The sequence below is a fragment of the Chelonia mydas genome, chromosome 10 (assembly GCF_015237465.2).
Source record: "Chelonia mydas isolate rCheMyd1 chromosome 10, rCheMyd1.pri.v2, whole genome shotgun sequence".
In the NCBI taxonomy this organism is placed as follows: Eukaryota; Metazoa; Chordata; order Testudines; family Cheloniidae; genus Chelonia; species Chelonia mydas.
The window spans coordinates 10,302,140-10,321,046 of NC_051250.2; the positions used below are offsets into that span (position 1 = coordinate 10,302,140).

Below are 18,907 nucleotides of genomic sequence, written 5' to 3' on the forward strand. Positions count from 1 at the left end.
TACGGACCCTGGACTTCAGAAAAGCAGATTTTGACTCCCTCAGGGAACTGACGGGCAGGATCCCCTGGGAGAATAACATGAAAGGGAAAGGAGTCCAGGAGAGCTGGCTGTATTTTAAAGAATCCTTATTGAGGTTACAGGAACAAACCATCCCAATGTGTAGAAAGAATAGTAAATATGGTAGGCGACCAGCGTGGCTTAACAGTTAAATCCTTGCTGATCTTAAACACAAAAAAGAAGCTTACAAGAAGTGGAAGATTGGACAAATGACCAGGAAGAGTATAAAAATATTGCTCAGGCATGCAGGAGTGAAATCAGGAAGGCCAAATCACACTTGGAGTTGCAGCTAGCAAGAGATGTTAAGAGTATGTTAGCAACAAGAAGAAAATCAAGGGAAGTGTGGGCCCCTTACTGAATGAGGGAGGCAACCTAGTGACAGAGGATGTGGAAAAAGCTAATGTACTCAATGCTTTTTTTGCCTCTGTCTTCATGAACAAGGTCAGCTCCCAGACTACTGCACTGGGCAGCACAGCATGGGGAGGAGGTGACCAGCCCTATGTGAAGAAAGAAGTGGTTCAGGACTATTTAGAAAAGCTGGACGAGCACAAGTCCATGGGGCCGGACGCACAGCATCCGAGAGTGCTAAAGATGTTGGCGGATGTGATTGCAGAGCCATTGGACATTATCTTTGAAAATTCATGGCGATCGGGGGAGGTCCCAGACAACTGGAAAAAGGCTAATGTAGTGCCCAACTTTAAAAAAGGGAAGGAGGAGGATCCGGGGAACTACAGGCCAGTCAGCCTCACCTCAGTCCCTGGAAAAATCATGGAGCAGGTCCTCAAGGAATCAATTCTGAAGCACTTAGAGGAGAGGAAAGTGATCAGGAACAGTCAGCATGGATTCACCAAGGGCAGGTCATGCCTGACTAATCTAATTGCCTTCTAGGACGAGATAACTGGCTCTGTGGATGAGGGGAAAGCAAAGGACATGTTATTCCTTGACTTTAGTAAAGCTTTTGATACGGTCTCCCACAGTATTCTTGCCAGCAAGTTAAAGAAGTATGCTCTGCATGAATGGACTATAAGGTGGATAGAAAGCTGGCTAGATCGTCGTGCTCAACAGGTAGTGATCAGTGGCTCCATGTCTAGTTGGCAGCCGGTATCAAGCTGAGTGCCCCAAGGGTCGGTCTTGGGGCCGGTTTTGTTCAATATCTTCATTAATGATCTGGAGGATGGCGGGGACTGCACCCTCAGCAAGTTTGCAGATGACACTAAACTGGGAGGAGTGGTAGATACGCTGGAGGGTAGGGATAGGATACACAGGGACCTAGACAAATTAGAGGATTGGGCCAAAAGAAACCTGATGAGGTTCAACAAGGACAAGTGCAGAGTCCTGCACTTAGGAAGGAAGAATCCAATGCACCGCTACAGACTAGGGACCGAATGGCTAGGTAGCAGTTCTGCAGAAAAGGACCTAGGGGTTACAGTGGACGAGAAGCTGGATATGAGTCAGCAGTGTGCCCTTGTTGCCAAGAAGGCTAATGGCATTTTGGGCTGTATAAGTAGGGGCATTGCCAGCAGATCAAGGGATGTGATCATTCCCCTCTATTCGACATTGGCGAGGCCTCATCTGGAGTACTGTGTCCAGATTTGGGCCCCACACTACAAGAAGGATGTGGAAAAATTGGAAAGCGTCCAGCAGAGAGCAATAAAAATGATTAGGGGACTGGAACACATGACTTATGAGGAGAGGCTGAGGGAACTGGGATTGCTTAGTCTGTAGAAGAGAAGAACGAGGGGGGATTTGATAACTGCTTTCAGCTACCTGAAAGGGGGTTCCAAAGAGGATGGATCTAGACTGTTCTCAGTGGTAGCAGATGACAGACCAAGGAGTAATGGTCTCAAGTTGCAGTGGGGGAGGTTTAGGTTGGATATTAGGAAAAACTTTTTCACTAGGAGGTTGGTGAAGCACTGGAATGCGTTACCTAGGGAGGTGGTGGAATCTCCTTCCTTTGAGGTTTTTAAGGTCAGGCTCGACAAAGCCCTGGATGGGACGATTTAGTTGGGCATTGGTCCTGCTTTGAGCAGGGGTTTGGACTAGGTGACCTCCTGAGGTCCCTTCCAACCCTGATATTCTATGATTCTATGGTTCTATGCTTTTAGAAATCAGACAATATAGAACAGTACCAGATTTATAATTCCAACGAATTATCAGTAAATACTGGAGTGAAAAATCAGAGGTGTTCGCCTCTTCACTTTTACAAGAAATGCTAATACAAAGAGTGGATATGGTTCCAAACCTGAGAATGGTTATCAAGTACCAACTGCTGTAAATGGAACGTGTTTCCATGGGGATATCTACACTGAAATTAAAAACCCACGGCCGGCCCATACCAGCTGAATTGTGCTTGTGGGGCTCAGGCTAAGGGGCTGTTTAATTGCTGTGTAGACATTCAGGCTCGGACCCTGCGAGGTAGGAGAGTCCCAGAGCTCAGGCTACAGCCCTAGTCCAAACGCAATTAAACAGCCCCTTAGCCAGAGCCTGAGTCAGCAAGCAGAGGCCAGCTGTGGGTGTCTGTCTGTAGTGTAGACATACTTTATATGTTATAGAGGCAACTTGTGTTCTGCTATAGTTCAGGGTATGTCAGAGTTTTCATTGTAGAGGTTTATAAACAGGTATTTGAAGTCACTTTGGGAGGAAATTTGGTACAGAGGTTGTCAGCCCAGATGCAATATTTTCCTTACAAAAGAATACTTAAAATTGATTCAGCCATTTTTGATTTAAAGATTGGAAAAAGTATAAAACTGTCAGAGTTCCAGACACTTTATTTACCAAGCTCTAAAGTGAAAATAGAGAAGAAGTACCTTATACAGTGGATGAATCCGAATAGCTCCATTAACATAGAGGCTTTGATTTAACCCGTGAAATAAGAGTAATTCTCAGTTAAAGTAAGCACTTCATTCTTAACTCACTGAGGTTATGGCTCCATATTGTGGTAGCACTTAAACATTTTCCTGGGCTGAAAATCTGTTTTCCAGTTCTGACAGTATTCTCCATTATATGCACAGGAAATCTCTCTCAAACCAGCAGAAATACTTTGTGTGTGCTCTCTGTCGCTCAGCACATATGGTACGTACTCCCACAGTTCTGAGACCCTGTGGGTCGCCTCGTAGAGCTTCCTATTGCTTAAGCGTGGCACAACTGGTGCTCCCTGCCTCAGTTTCCTTCCTTGAGGTGGGTCTCCTCAGCCTTCCACACATTGGTCAGTTAGGAGATGTAGTCTGGCCCTCCAGCCAAGTCACAAACAAACTTAACCCCTTCTGGGGTAAGAAAAGGCCCAAACAAAAAGGTTCTTCCTTCCTTGTGGGCTTTTCTTCAGCTTGACCTGCGAGCCCCTGTTCCTGGCACCTCTGGGCTCCCTTTCTACCCTTCCCCTGCTCCAGTATAGAACATTCAGCCTCCTGGGCTACTTCACCTGAAGTAGTGTTCTCTGCCCCTGTTGAGCATCCTTCCCTGTCCATGATAGAGCACTGGCCGCCAGGCTGGTTCCTTTGGAGCACCCAACTTCCTGCAGATCCTGACTCGGGTCTTCGGTAGGAGCCCAATTTGCTCCCTGTGATTCCTGCCCAAATTGAGCTATTTCAGCTCTTTTATGAGAACCAGCTGTTCATTAGCCTATCACCTGACCCCCTTAGTCCCATCCCCTCAGCCTGGGAAGGAACTAATTATTTATGACTGGGGGAGACGGGCTGGCCCCATCTCCCCTTAAAGGGGACAGTTACACCATGACATCCTGCAATACCTAATCCCAGTGGGACCTCATACTTTGCCACAAGTCTTCTACTCACCTTGTGACAGCATTATTGATACCCACAGTGAATCAAACTTGGCAGCTGTTAATGTAATAATAATCTACTGAATTTTTGATGGGATGGGCAAAACACCCAGCAAGACACTCTCGCTGTGGTGTCATTTACACACGACTCCTGCCAGAGTCCCAAAAAATCCAGCAAGAGAGAATCAGGATGAAACTAGACTGCAGCGTGGAGAGAATACAAATGTGAAACAATGAGGAACAACAGACAGGATCTAAAACGTATTTTTGGTGGGGAACTGCCCCTCCAAAATCAGTAGCATATATGCCCTTTATATTAGGCAGTGAATATATCTTGGAGTACATAGTGGTGTGTGGCAATATGAAGGATTTATTGACACGAGTTTGCAATGACCACATTACTCATCAGTGGCAAAGCCACAAGTCAGTTATTCCGAACAGATGTCAATAAAGCCTTCATGTCCACACCACACCCTTCTCTACTTTGCCAATGCTGGTTGTTTCACAGAAAACCAATTTTAAAAATGTTTTTAAATGGTCTTCTGACTATTTTTTGTACTTCTGGTTTGGAAATCCAGTTTGCTTCAGTACTATGGGTTTAACTGTACAAAATGAAAGAGGAAAACTACTGCTAATAAATTTTAATAAACCTCTTAAGAAATATGCCATGTCGATTCACTATAAATCAGGGTGATGAGATTTTAATGTTTGATATCGCAATCCCAGCCAAAGTTAGAATTAAAGGTCCTGGTTCTCCTTTCACTTTCCTTGGTGCAAATCAGGAGTAAATCCATTGACCTCAGTGGAGATACACCAGTGGACAAGAGGAGGGAATCAATTACTTGCAAGCTGGGATTCCAAGCTCCCCAATGTTATGAAACAAGTGTTTTTAGCTCAAAGAGTTCATGCAGTATTAGACATTTAAAAAGGTCACTCATCCAAAAATTGAATATAATATGTCCTGCACCTGCTCCTATCTGACTCAGCCTCCTACCATATATTGGAAGAAAGAAGGAAAATGTTCTAGTGGCAGGGTGTTGTTATATATACAAACAACTAGGGCTGTCAAATTATTAAAAAAATAATCACAATTAATCGTGAGAGAAAAAACAGTTGCAATTAATCACAGTTTTAATCACACTGTTAAACAATAATAGAATACCAATTTAAATTTATTGTAATTTTTTGGATGTTTCCCACATTTTCAAATATATTGATTTAAATTACAACACAGCATGGAAAGTGTGCAGTGCTCACTTTATATTATCATTGATTACAAATATTTGCACTGTAAAAAGATAAGCAAAAGAAATAGTATTTTTCAGTTCACCTCCTACAAGTACTGTAGTGCAATCTCTTTATTGAGAGATTATTAAGTGGTACAACTTACCAATGTAGATTTTTTTTTAATATAACTGCACTCAAAAACAAAATAATGTAAAAATTTAGAGCCTATAAGTTTAAGCATGATGGGGCATATGAATGTTTAGCATATCTGGCATGTAAATAACTTGCAGCGCCGGCTACAACAGTGCCATGCGAACACCTGTTCTCACTTTCAGGTGGCACGGTAAATAAGAACTGTGCAGCATTATCGGCCGTGAATGTAAACAAACTTGTTTGTCTTAGCAATTGGTTGAACAAGAAATTGGAATGAGCGAACTTGTATGAGGTGAATTGAAAAATAAGATTTCTTTTGTTTATCTTTTTTACAGTGCGATTAATCGCAACTATTTTTTAATCTAGTTAATTTTTTTTTGCATTAATCACATGCATGAATTGTGATTAATTGACAGCCTTACAAACAACTGGTGGAAGTTGTTTGTAGTGGCTCAGAGATTTGGAATATTGGAAGAAGACCCAGTAGAGACGGAATAGTGGGCTAAGTGCAGGGAATGAAGTCAAAAGGTCAAAGTAAATTAAACTTATTTCATGGTTGCAGAAGCAGAAATAAAGGAAAATAACCTCATGGTTACCAAGTTCCCATAAAACACAGAGTGTGAGAGTACAATATCATACTTAGGTCAGCTGAGACCTCAGTCATGCTTTGTCATGAGCCCACATTGTTGTGCTGCCCCAGGAGCTACAGCCTGGGAGGGAGATTGTTCCCCTGCACTTCCGGAGAGAGAGTGAATAGTAATATGTCTATACTTGATACAATGCAGCCCACCTACATGGGGGTGGGGGGAATAGTGGCTTTGTCCTAATGCACTGTTACCCATGATGCAAATGGCCACTGTGGGTTTGCAAGGGGGTACGCCTTTATTGCACTGCATTAGCTAGGTCACAATTTGGCCCTAAATGAATTATTCACAATGAATAATTTATTTGACAAAATCAGCTTCTCTCTCTATTCCTGAAATGTTCATGAGCATATTGCAGTTTCCTCAGACTGATGCTTTATTCTAAATTAATCAGTACTTTTTTCATCCATTCTTTTTGGCTGCATACAGTTCACCGCAAGCAATTAATTCTCAATATTTGAAACATGATCCGTGCTGGCTGGTTGTGATTGCTCACATAAGACACCTGGTTTTATATCTGTTCCCCAAGTATAAGAGTTATACACATCCAATCCGGTTTCATTCATTACAACAGCGATTTCCAACCTGTGGTCTGCAGACCTGTGGGGGTCCGCAGACTATGTCTAAGATAGCCAAAGGGGGCCACAACTCCATTTGAAATTTTGTAGGGGTTCACAAATGAAACAAGGTTGAAAACCACTACATTAGAATATAAAATTTGACCTCTCAAACTCTTTCCATACAAGTGTCACAATGACAGTATCAGATGTTTCCATCTACTAGAATTTTAAACAACAGCCACCCCATTGAATAGAAGGGAACTCCCAGATTTCTACTGGCGTATAAGCACTTGTTTCTAGCCTTGATATTCTACTAGATCTTGTTCTTCAAAGCTTTCCATGATCAAAGACTGAATATTGACCAAACCCATGTATTTCTGGGGGGAAATTCCGTATTTGGGGAAAGATCTAAATTTGGGTAACAAGGGTAAAGTCCTGGACCCATTGAAATCAATGGCAAAATTCCCCTTGATTTCAATGAGGCAAGAATTTTCCCTATGGTGTCTGTTTGAAACCAATCAATACAATAACAATTATAACAACAGCTCCTCAGCACCTCTTCAGCCTGATTCTACAAGGTGCCAAGCAGTTCCTGAAGGGTTTGAGAGCCGTTGATGCCCAGACTGGTGACCTCATCACTGACCCATGCTGCCTCCTTCATGAAGCTAATGCCAGTAAAAGGTGCACAGCACCTCTCAGAAGATGGTCAGCATCTTACAGGATCTGGCCCATGTGTGGGTATCCAGCACACAACCATGGGCTAAATATTCTTTCCCTGTGGGCCTAAAACAATGACCTCCCTCACTGAAAACTGAAACTTAAAGAGCACTTTTAATTCTGCATAAGAGAAAGCTAGTGATCCAAATATACAGCAGGCAACAGCACTCCATGGAATGTATGTACACTGCACACCCACACAGCTGAGATGGGTTTGTCAAGTATGAAGCTTAAGAGGAACTCCAAAGACTTTAAAAAGATGAAAACAAAAACAAATTATTTAAGTTCCTAAATTTAACTAAGTAGCTACTATTAGAGTCCTACAGCTTGTATTTCTTTTTTTCTTTAATCTTTTTTATACCAGATATTGTGACGTGATATATGGCTGGGACAAGTCCAATAATTCTGACTGACACAAGTGGTCTCACTAAAGACTATCGAACTACTTATAATGAGTAAGATTACTCCCATAAGTAAGTATTGCCGAATTAAGTCCTTGAATTGTGTTGGAGTATTTTATGTTTTCCAAAAGACTATAAATAAGAAGTTTAAGAGGTATCCTAATCGGTAATCTAGCATTGTCCATGTGCAGATTAATGAAGACAGTTTCAAACAAAACAATGCATTGCAAAATTAATTTCTTCCTTGCTTATATGCCAATACCTCCATTCAGAGTTCTGTATTTCTCCTGGAGAAGCTGAGGAGATCACTATCAGAGTAAAGCGGCATAGAGAACTCCATCCCCCACAAGTTCTCAGGTGACAAAGATTCCACTAGCAGCAGAAATACAGAAGTTTGAACCCAGGTATTAGCAGGCAGTAAAACCGTCCTGTTCACGTATGGATATTGACTTCCGATTCTGATCTAAATTACAAGAGAGTAAATCAGCAGTGACTCCTCAAGTGCCCTCAGTCATCCCAGAGGTGATGGAATCCAGGACCAGTGTACTACCTAAGGCACACTGCTGCATTTATAACAGGTTGTAGGCCAGATCCTCAGCGGTGGCAGCACAACAGCCCTTTGCACTCCTCTGAGCATGGAGCATTCTGCTCAAAGGCTGGAGCTAAGACACACATTAGAGCAACCTAAAGGCTACTCAAATCTGCGTTAGCTACCAATAGCCACACCTCATTTCCCCTGGCAATGCCCCCTAAACAGGCAACCACTGAGCATCCCCCTACCACAGGGAAATCATTTGGAGGCTGGAGCCTCTGGGCACAGCAGCTATTATAGTGCTACAATGCACAAAGAAGCATTAAGTGTTTTTTTATTTTAATTTTAGGAATGAAATGTAACCGTATTGGTACAGCAGCCATTACCACCACCATGACTGCTGCAGAGATGACAGTTTAAAACAGTTTTGTGATACTGTGAAAATCAGATGTTTAAATTTGATTCTAGTTGATAGAAACAGTAAAAGCTTTAGATTTGAAAACCACAGGCTGTTTCCATGTGTGCTTTAACTGTAACATTCAAATGTAAGGGGAAATGACAAAGGAAAAACACTACCCTAAAACAGAGTCTCTGAAAGGTAAAATATAACACAAGAAGCAAAAGAAGCTGTTCAGCTCACTATATTGCCAGAGGCATGAAGAGCGCCTTGCTCAGGCTAGCAATTTCTATTTTTAAACTCGCAGTTGTTTCCGTGTCATGGCATCAGGGGCTTTCAGCAGACGCACCAGTGACTGGAAACATTCCTTCAGTAATTCATGAGTGATAAATCTCAGGCTCAAAGCATCCCTGATTTAGTTGGGTTCTTTTTCATAGAATGCTACAATTAAAAGGGAACCTTGTCCACAAAAATAATGCTATTAAAAATGCAGTTAGGTCAGTGAAGGGAAAAGATCTGAAAGACTATAAATCATTACTGTGGGCTGTAACAGTTTTAAAGCCTTCATGGGCAAGTCCTCCCACCATATCAAGTCCACAGAGCTGGGTTTGGTGCAGAGGAGACATTCGAAGAGAGCAATGGAAGAGGAATCCTTCCTCACTCCCAGGCTGCACAGCAGTAGGAGTGCTACTCCACAGTCAGTCCTGGTGAGACCCTTTCTACAGAAGACAATATGGCTGGTGGATCTGTGTTTTCGCAGACACTATTCCTACTCCTCATCCAGGTCCTGCATCTCCCCTGGCCACAAAATCCCTCTATGTGAGGGAGCTCACACAGAGCGTGGCTTCAGAGCATGCATACTATGTGGATTCCTGTTGGGGTTCCAAGAATACCCTTACCTGGCACAGCAGAAGGCCTCTAAGCTCTGCTGCATCTGGGACCCTCCATGGATGTGGAGGAAAGGATTTTGCCCTTAATTGTTATTAAGCTGTTTTAAGACTTTGAGATTCATTTTATTTCAATAGTGTTTTGTGATCCAATGTAGCTCACAAATTAACAAGTTCCCAGCAACATCCTTGTGGTGTCCCACGATAGAGATGCTGCTCAGAATATGCCAAACCATCAGATTGTAGGTTTCACCATTTCACTTTGTAATATGCAATAAAGTGTAGGTCAATGGATCAAAATGTACCAATTAGTTCACAATGATCTCATTACCAAATGAATGAATTGTATCAACATATCTAAAGCGATAACACTGATTGAAGAAAGCCAACATTTGGGTTCAAAAACAGATTATATTATTTATAAAGATTTGTGGGCAGAAAAGAAGAAGCACAACTCATCTGTCAGGAGAACAACTGAGAAATGTTTATTTCCTCCAAGGCATAATGACAGAAACCAGGAGGAATATTGTTTAAAACTAACAAGGAAGACAATTCACCCTATACATATCTAAAGACCTGGATAGGAAACACAGGCATATTTCATTACTTGGTAATGATTTGACGAAGTGGGTATTCACCCACGAAAGTTTATGTTCCAATACGTCTGTTAGTCTATAAGGTGCCACAGGACTCTTTGCCGCTTAGTTTATGTTTCATCTTACCTTTCCCTGAAAATACATACAAAGCTCCTTACAAAGGTCCATGTGAATTATTCAAAGGATGAGACCTCTCAGATATATTATGTACGGTAAATATCTTAGGACCCACACAAGAAACCTTCAGTTTGCTCCTGTGTTTCCTTTGTTGATCTTTTTGTTCTGCCTGTGCAGAGAAATTAAAACATACAGATCACCCCTTTCTCCCTCTGGTTGTTCCATTGCCATTTCCTGGCTAACCCTTCTGAATTCTCTTGGGTTTTAACCTCTACTTTCTCTCCCAAGAGACCAAACATCACCAAAACAGTCAGTCCACTGGTCAAGACCTTGTATCTGAAGCTCATAAAAAATGTTATTTGAATACCAGTGGAAGATTCAGATGATCTATTACTGATCAGGAACCTCATCAACAGATTTCTGTCATGTACGTACCTGCCCCTCTACTATCCACTTGGAGATGGAGGTTTTCCCGTCATACCCAGGCCGGAACTGAAGCGTGGCAGAGCGAGGACTGATGTTAGAAATAACCAGATTAGATGGGGCACCAGGGAGTTCTGTAGAAATTAAAACAAATTAAAAAGGGTAGAAATACTTTGGGATTTAGAGTACAAGTATGCAGATCAATAAGTAGACATTCAATATTTCAGCAAGTAGTACAGTATATCACTTATAATAGAGCAAATACTTTAATTTTCTACACAGGCATATATAATTATATTATTTATACTGCACCATATGTATGCATGGCATTTTACAGACTAATAAAATGACATATCCCTGTCTTGAGGGATCTAGATTAACATCACACCATAAAGGCTACATACGAAAAAGAGGCATGGTCTGTTGGTTAAAATGGTCCGGAAACATGGGCTCCATTCCCAGCTCTGCTAGTGAATTGCTGTGTGACCTCAAGTAAATCACTTAAACTCTCTGTGCTTCAGTTCCCCATCTATAAAATGGAGATAATATTTACCAACCTCATAAGATGTATAGAGGCTTAATATATAAATGATAGTAAGAGACTCTGAGATCCTGGTGTCTGGCTGTTAGGTCTTGGTCACTTGCTCAGGGTCTAACTGATCACCATATTTGGGGTCAGGAAGAAATATTCCCTGGGTCAGATTGGCAGAGATCCTGTGGGTTTTTTGCCTTTCTCTGCACTGTAGAACATGGGGCACTTTCTCGTTTGAACTAGAGTAAATCAAGATTTGAGGAGAAGAGTTTGAGTTTTTCAGTAAGTCAGTAACTCAGCCAGAGGTTATGGGCCTATTACAGGAGTGGGTGTCAGACTAGATGATCATGATGGTCCCTTCTAGCCTTAAGGTCTTAAGGTCTATGAGTCTATGAGATGGAAGGTTCTTGGAATAGGGATTTCTGAGAACCTACCTAGTTAGCAGGTGTTGGAACTCTGCAGAGAAATGTTGACCAGTATCTGCTGACTCAGTGTGGCAGATCAGGTTTGTTAACTACATGCTGGAAATAAGTTAGGTGGGAGTGACTCTTTAGGCAGAAGAAATGGGGGTATAGGACAGAGAAGTCTCTCCAGAGAAATCCCATGATCAGCCAAGCTTAAGCAAAAAGCTTAGGCTGAACTACACCTCTACCCCAATATAACGCTGTCCTCGGAGCCAAAAAATCTTACCGGGTTATAGGTGAAACCGCGTTACATCAAACTTGCTTTGATCCACCAGAGTGCACAGCCCCGCCCCCCCCAGAGTGCTGCTTTACCGCTTTATATCCGAATTTGTGTTATATTGGGTCACGTTATATTGGGGTAGAGTTGTACATGTTTTTTGATGTTGGTATTTGAGTTATCAACAAAGTCAGACCCCAAGAATGTGGTAAAATTGGACCAAATACCTTTTTTTGTAGATTGTATTCTAAGCAGCATAGAAACTCCAACTGCACTACCAAGTATTATTATTATAATTAGTAATCATTCATAATGTTGTACTATGTAAAAAACTGCAAAATTAAAACAGGAGACTTTTATGGCATGCGTTGTGAGGATACAGGAACGCACAGCATTTCTTGACTCATATTTCATATTCACAGGAAGTATGATTGGTAAATGACCTTGCCAAAATGGGACAAAATGTACTGGTATATATTTGTAGGAGTGAAAAGAAGGCAAACTGCACTGAACTAGTCTAAACGTACTGACACATCTACGTCGGAATGCACAAAAGGAGTTAGGCCATGCACTGCTCTAGAGGAAATGAAAATCTTAGGTAACACCAGAGAGAGACCTGACACCTCAGAGTAAATAGCCAAGCTGATTTAGATTTTCAAAGCAGATCTAAGTCAAACAGCGTTACTGCATTTGAGACCTCCTCCTCTGAATCTCATCTTGAAAGGTAGCTGTACATTGCCACTCCCATTTTAGCAGTCCCACTATTGCAACTTAAGCTCTAGGATGCAGAACTACTTCTTCTACAAGATCTCTCGCATGCCAACACTTCCCACTTTTGTAAATATTTTTTTATTTGCATCACACAAATATCTTACAGTCCAAGTGCACTGCAGTTCTAATCCTTACAAAGAGAAAAATCTTTCTTCATTTTTAAAAAGCATCTAAATTCCCTCCCCCCCAAAGTTGTGGTTTATTTGGATTTTTTTAATAACGATCACTGCTTGCCCCATATCTTATGTTACTTTATAAATGCAGAAAGATTCTATAATAAGTATTTATTTTATTACCTTTCCCTCTCATTCATCCATCCCTTCTATACTTTTTAAATTATGTTGTACTGTGTCTTCGTCGTTAAAAATAAAAGAATTATTATTACTGTACTCAGGAAACCAGTGTTTCCTGGAAACGGCCGCACATGGGAGTCAGTATACTTTGGGTCATTCTCTGTAGTTTTACCAACCTGGAGGCACTCCAGAGGAAATGGTAGAGGAGGTGACCAACCCAGTGCCTTTTGCAGTCATAGCCGCCACCTCAATAGTGTAGGTGGTGAGAGACGACAGCCCAGTGATTTTGTATTCAAGGGTTGTGTTGGCTAGAGTGCAAGCCAGACGAGATTCATTCCTGCTGTACACCTCCCAGGAGATCTGGTAGCCTAGAAAACAATTACACAGACGTCAAGGAGTTGTAACAATGGTGTGTTCTTTGTCTTCCTATCCATGATAATCCAGACGTTCACACTGTGGTGGAGCACTTGCTGCTGGTGGGCTGTGGAGAGTTAGCTGGTCATGTTGCTGGCTCTCCTCCAGCATGGATACCTTTGTACAGAAAGGAAAACGCACTTAATGCATTAAGGCCAATTAAAAATACATACTTTTCCAATACTACTTTTCCACATGAGCAATTATTGTGGCGGCGACTGGGATATCATGTGACCATGAAATTCCAAAGGGGAAGGCAGGTGGTTTACATGGAAGAGCCTTCTATCAGTATGTAGCATACACAATAAAAAGGTTGAGGAACCCCAGGAATCATCTTTCTCCGAAGGGTGGGATTTCAATTTATGAACTCTAAAAAATGAATAGGAAGAGACACTGAAAAACTCAAATTCTTCTCACCAGCAAGTAGTTGGAAACTTCAGTGAAAAATCTATGCACAGCTACCAGGGCGACTCCTTTCCTAGGCTGAGGATCTAGAAATACTTACAAATCAGGTGATAATGATCTTGCAGGAAAAACCTCTACTCCCCATAGTTTCCTGCTGCATACACTTTTTAGCAAGGTGAATCATTATCCTGTCCTCTAAAAACCTAGTGTAGCCAACCTATCATCCTAATCCCTACAAAGCCTGACCCTCCACCTCATTCTTCTATTGGAACCAGCCTGTTAAATCTTTCCTGTCTTATCTCTTTTATATCCATTTGCCTTCCAGGAACTTTCAAAAGTTTCTACAGCCTGATTTGTTCAATTTTGTCTCTGAATGTGTTTGTTCTCTTCCTTGTTCTCCTTGCTTGCTCTGCCCCTTCCTACTCCTATGGCAACTTTATTCTCCCCTGAGGACATTTGAACCTTACTGTGTCAGCCCCTGTGATTTGGCTCAGGGCAAAAAATACATGCAGCTCTCGAAATCAAAGGATGTGATTCAAATGAGTATTAGAAAGGAACACCTCTGACTGTACTGGGAACACACTGGCAAGGGAAAACCAGGCCTTCCAACCACATGCCTTCCTCAACGTCTCCCAGTGCTGACTGAACTCAGACAACTCACGTTGCTTTCAGCGATAACATCATAAGTGATTAATACGTACAAGTTGAAATAACAAAATGTCCAGTGATTTTAATCAGAAGTGTTTACTTCAGAGAAGCAACATGATCTAGCAAATTAGATACTGGAGAGGGAACCAGGAGTTCCTGAATGCTAATCCTAGATCAGCGATTTAAACACTCAGTGCCTGAGTTTCCCCCATCAGTAAAATGGGAATGATAATAATCAACTTACATCTCAGAGGTGTTGTGGGGTTTCATTAACGTACATGAAGCAAGCAGTATTATCTCCCAGAGAGATCATACTTTGTGTAGCACAGATAGTTATTGAAAAAAATCATTAAGAGCAGTAGTGAGTGGGTGAGGTTCTGTGGCTGGCAATGTGCAGCTGGTCAGACTAGACAATCATGATTGTCCCTTCTGACCTTAAAGTCTATGAGTCTATGAGGATGCAGACTTTGAACAAGGGGTCTATTGACCTATTAATAAAGGGTGAAGGTCACAGAAACACAGAGTAAGAGCAAGGCTCTCCCCACTCTTTGCTGCCCAGTGATGGGGTTATGGGCAGAATGATCTCACGGGGAACTTCTTCATCCCTTGCACACCTCAGAGGAGGGCACTCTGCTGCTCCAAATAGACCAGTATGGTGGGTGGGGGGTTGGGAGGTGAACCAACAAAACCGCAACTATGCAGAATCCTGTGACTCAAAACCGCTGCATGGGGTACACAATCAGTAGCCACTCTTAGCCCAGAAGCTGCCAAAGGGCAGTTCACAGCTGGGGTAGTGGTCAGAGAGGAGTTGCACTGCAGCCCTGCAATCTGCCCATGATTTGTGGAGAGGGCTGATATTTTCTCCATTCCTGCTTAGCATCCTGATTATTGAGGCTGTGTGTGGGGAAGGGGGAATTTCACCCATAATGCACAAACAAAATAAAACTTTTGAAGATGTTTTTAAACTAAACGATCAATAAGGGATTTGCAATGTTTTTCCTATCCATCTGTGCCCAAAGGACAAGTGACAATATCCTGTCCTAAGTTAAACAATGTGAACTTTCCTCTGCTGATGTAGTATGTTTAGGAGAAGCTTTGGCTAATCACCAAATTTTGAGGATTCACCTCTGTACATATTATGGGGTGCCCATCACTACTCCAAAGCTGTACTGCATGTGGAAAGAGATCCAGTTTTGCTGCATATTGGGCAAGTATTATTGATGGTTTTATTTACTGAAAAAAGAGTCACCAGGAAAAATACACCCAGACGTATCATTTACAATGCCAATCTAGAGCAAAAGCAGAGGCACCATTTACTGTGGATATTTCAATTCCAATAATAAAACAATTAGAGTCTATCCACATAAAAACACAAACCAAAATGCGCACACACACACACAAATGAAGCCTAGTGAAATCAGGCAAGATAACAAACAAACAAACACAGCAATGAAGGAAAGGAACTCCAAAAACAGTATCCAAAAGACATAGCACTTAAGCACCAGTGACTGACAGATGGGCAGAACTTTGGGACATGTGGCTGGAAAAAATGCCCTCTTTGTTTTACAGACATAATCTATGCCAGGGATGTGTGCAGTGGAGTCCAATGGGGCTGGACAGCAATGGTTTCATCTGGTTTGAGTGTAAGCAAGAAGACAAAAGGTAACACAGAGTCTTCCTTATGCTTTGGCACTACACCTTCTCCCTAAACTGCTGTCTAACCAAAACTAACGACCAGAGGTGTTTCAGAAATAATTTTCTGTTGATCTGGAGTAAATTCTCTACAAGAGACCAGTACATCCAATCACAAACTGTCCATCTACATCCAGGCTCTCATAAATCAGAGTTTACTGAAGGAGAGAGGAAGATACTGAAATTTACAATGAGAGCTATGGGCAGTTTAGCAGAGCAGGCTGGCTGCCTGCCTTGCTATGCCCCCTGCGTTTTCCTCTCATTCCATGCACCAGAATTAAAAAGGAGCCATAGTAAATGATATCAATGAGCAGAAGTGATGAAGCAGTGGCTTTCTAAGCACTCTTAGATCTCCAAGCAGCACTGTGTAAAAGCCTTGAGCCATTCAGGGAAATTAATGGTTTTGCCATCCTTTTCTCCCAGCCTTAACACAATGTACACCACTAAAAGGGGAAGTTATAAACCTTGGCTGCCATGTTTTTTCCTGCCTGTATTTCCTCATAAACAACAGCGCTTTTTTTTAGTTCTTTTCTTCTAAAACAATTTACCCTGTGTATGAAACAGCCCATCATCTCGCTCCATCAGGTTTCCAAATCATTCTGGGAGATGGCAGCTTGTTTCCAGCAGAGCAGCTCTGGAGCAGCAAATATATTGTGATCTGCTATGCAGAGGGCAGATTGCTAAGTGCAGTGTTAATTTGGGGGGAATTGTCAAAGCAACACTGAAACCATTCAATAGTAATAATAATATCTTATATTTGTATAGCATCTTTCACCCCAAAGGAACCCAGAATGCTTTACAAACTTCACATAGTTAGCATGTTATGCTAGATATTACAGTGACGGCAGCAACAGAAATGACAGGCTAAATCAGATTAGTAACATACAGCCAGGAATCACTCCCCTATCCCCAAACCAAAATGTACTCACCTCTGGGATAGAATAGGGCAGCTGTCTGAAATAATCCACAATATCACAGAAGCATTTATGACAGGAACTAAAGAAGAATCTCATATCCACTTCAAAGTACTGGAGCAATTAGATAAACTGAACATAGCTACTCAAACTGGCAAAAGTGCCTGACCCTTATGAGAGATGAGGAGATTATAGTTGAAAATGATATGGCTAATGTGTTTATTTACACATTTTATTTTTATACTTCACTTGAATTCATGTATACAACCGAATATATGTAACTGGTAAATATTGGAGAAAATATTTATCTTTAAAGTTTATCCTCAAAGAATGTCATGGTCCAAAATTTTTAAATCTGGGTGCCTAAAGTTAAGCATCTAAACCATATTTAGTTTTCTAAATAAGTGCCCTTCTATTAAGATGTGCTGAGACCCTACAGCTAGGGTTGCCAACTTTCTAATCGCACAAAACCGAACACCCCTACCCCGCCCCTTCCCCAAGGCCCAACTCCCGCTCACTCCATCTGTTGCTCCATCTGTCTCCTCCCTCTGTCACTAGCTCTCCCCCACCCTCACTCACATTCACCGGGCTGGGACAGGGGACTAGGGTGCAGGACGGGCTGAGGGCTCTGGGGTGGGGCCAGGCTCTGGAGTGGAGCCAGAGATGAGGGGTTCAGGATGTGGGAGAGGGCTCTGGGCTGGGGCAGGGTATTGGGGTGCAGGAGGGGTGAGGGCTCTGGGCTGGGGCCATGGGCTCTGGGGTGGGGCCAGGGATGAGGGGTTTGGAGAAGGAGGGGCTGGGGTAGGGTGTTGTGGGGGGGTGCAGGCTGCAGGAGGGAGTTTGGGTGTGGGAGGAGACTCCGGGCTGGGGTAGGGGGTTGGGATGTGGGAGAGGGTGTGGGGTCCTGGCGGTGCTTACCGTGGGTCCCGGGAAGTGGCCACCAGGTCCCTGCAGCCCCTAGATGCAAGAGCGGCCAGGGAGACTCTGTGCGCTGCCCTCGTGCCCGCAGGTGCTGCCCCCACAGCTCCCATTGCTCGCGGTTCCCAGCCAATGGGAGCCGTGGAGCTGACCCTCAGGGCGGGGGCAGTGCAAAGAGCCTCCCTGGCCGCCCATGCGTCGAGGGGCTGCAGGGACATGGCGGCTGCTTCCGGGAGCTACCAGGAACTAGGGCAGGCAGGGAGCCTGCCTTAGCCCCGGGCTCCCGCTGTGCCACCAACCCGACTTTTAATGGACCTGTCAGCAGTGCTGACCAGAGCCGCCAGGGTCCTTTTTTTGACCGAGTATTTCGGCTGAAAACAGGACGTGTGTCAAACCTACCTACAGTTCCCAATGATTTCAGTGGGAGCTGATTGCACTTAGCAGCTCTGAATACCAGGCCACTTATTTGGGTGTTTAAATATGGACTCAGGTGCCTAATTTTAGGCACCCAGGTTTGAAGATTTTGGCCAGATTTATACAACGGTTACAGATCTGCTTTCTGCAACCATCAGTTTTTGCCCCAAGACCACTGAGATCAAGGCATGATTTCTCTGAGCAAAACTTCAGAAGAGCTACCTCTATTCAGAGCCATCAGAATGTGGTACGCATGCTCAATATAATACAAAATTATAAAAAACTTGAAATGAAATGTTGCAATTTTGTCAAAACAAAATGTTTCATGGACCCAAAACAATTAAATAAAAATTCCTTTGCAGAGATGTCATGGATCTGTCCTAGTACAGTGCCCCCTTTAGGAGCTCTGAGGGGAGCGCATGGTGAGAGTCCAATTACCCCCACCCCAGTGGGTGCTGCAGGGCTATGTCCTTCTAGCGGGCCAGCATTCAACCAGCCAGATAAAGCCTCTTGGCTGTCTCCTCCCTTCTCAGAAGAAACTACGAAACAGCCTGCAGTGAGCAAATGAGGTCAAGTAAAGATACGAAGGAAAAGAATGGGGAAATAACACTAGGCAGCTCCCTTCCGGATATGGGCCTCCCTTACTTCACAGGGTCCCGGGGGCATTGTAGTCTCCTTCAGCGCTTACTGGGTCTTCAATGCAAGTCTCAGTCTTTCCCCCCTTTTAGCTCAAGAG

The 18,907-nt window shown here is 42.9% G+C and overlaps 1 protein-coding gene across 2 annotated transcripts in view; it reads right to left on the reverse strand.

Moving 5' to 3' along the window:
- The window catches only part of SDK1 (sidekick cell adhesion molecule 1), a 646,346-nt gene that overhangs the window by 116,721 nt on the left and 510,718 nt on the right, over nt 1–18,907 (reverse strand). For both annotated transcript variants that reach the window (XM_037910909.2, XM_043523779.1), the window contains exons 22-23: nt 12,943–13,134; nt 10,502–10,623 (exon numbers count right to left, since the gene is read on the reverse strand). In XM_037910909.2, the coding sequence (XP_037766837.1) occupies nt 10,502–10,623; nt 12,943–13,134 (314 nt within the window). The remainder of the gene's footprint in view (nt 1–10,501; nt 10,624–12,942; nt 13,135–18,907) is intronic.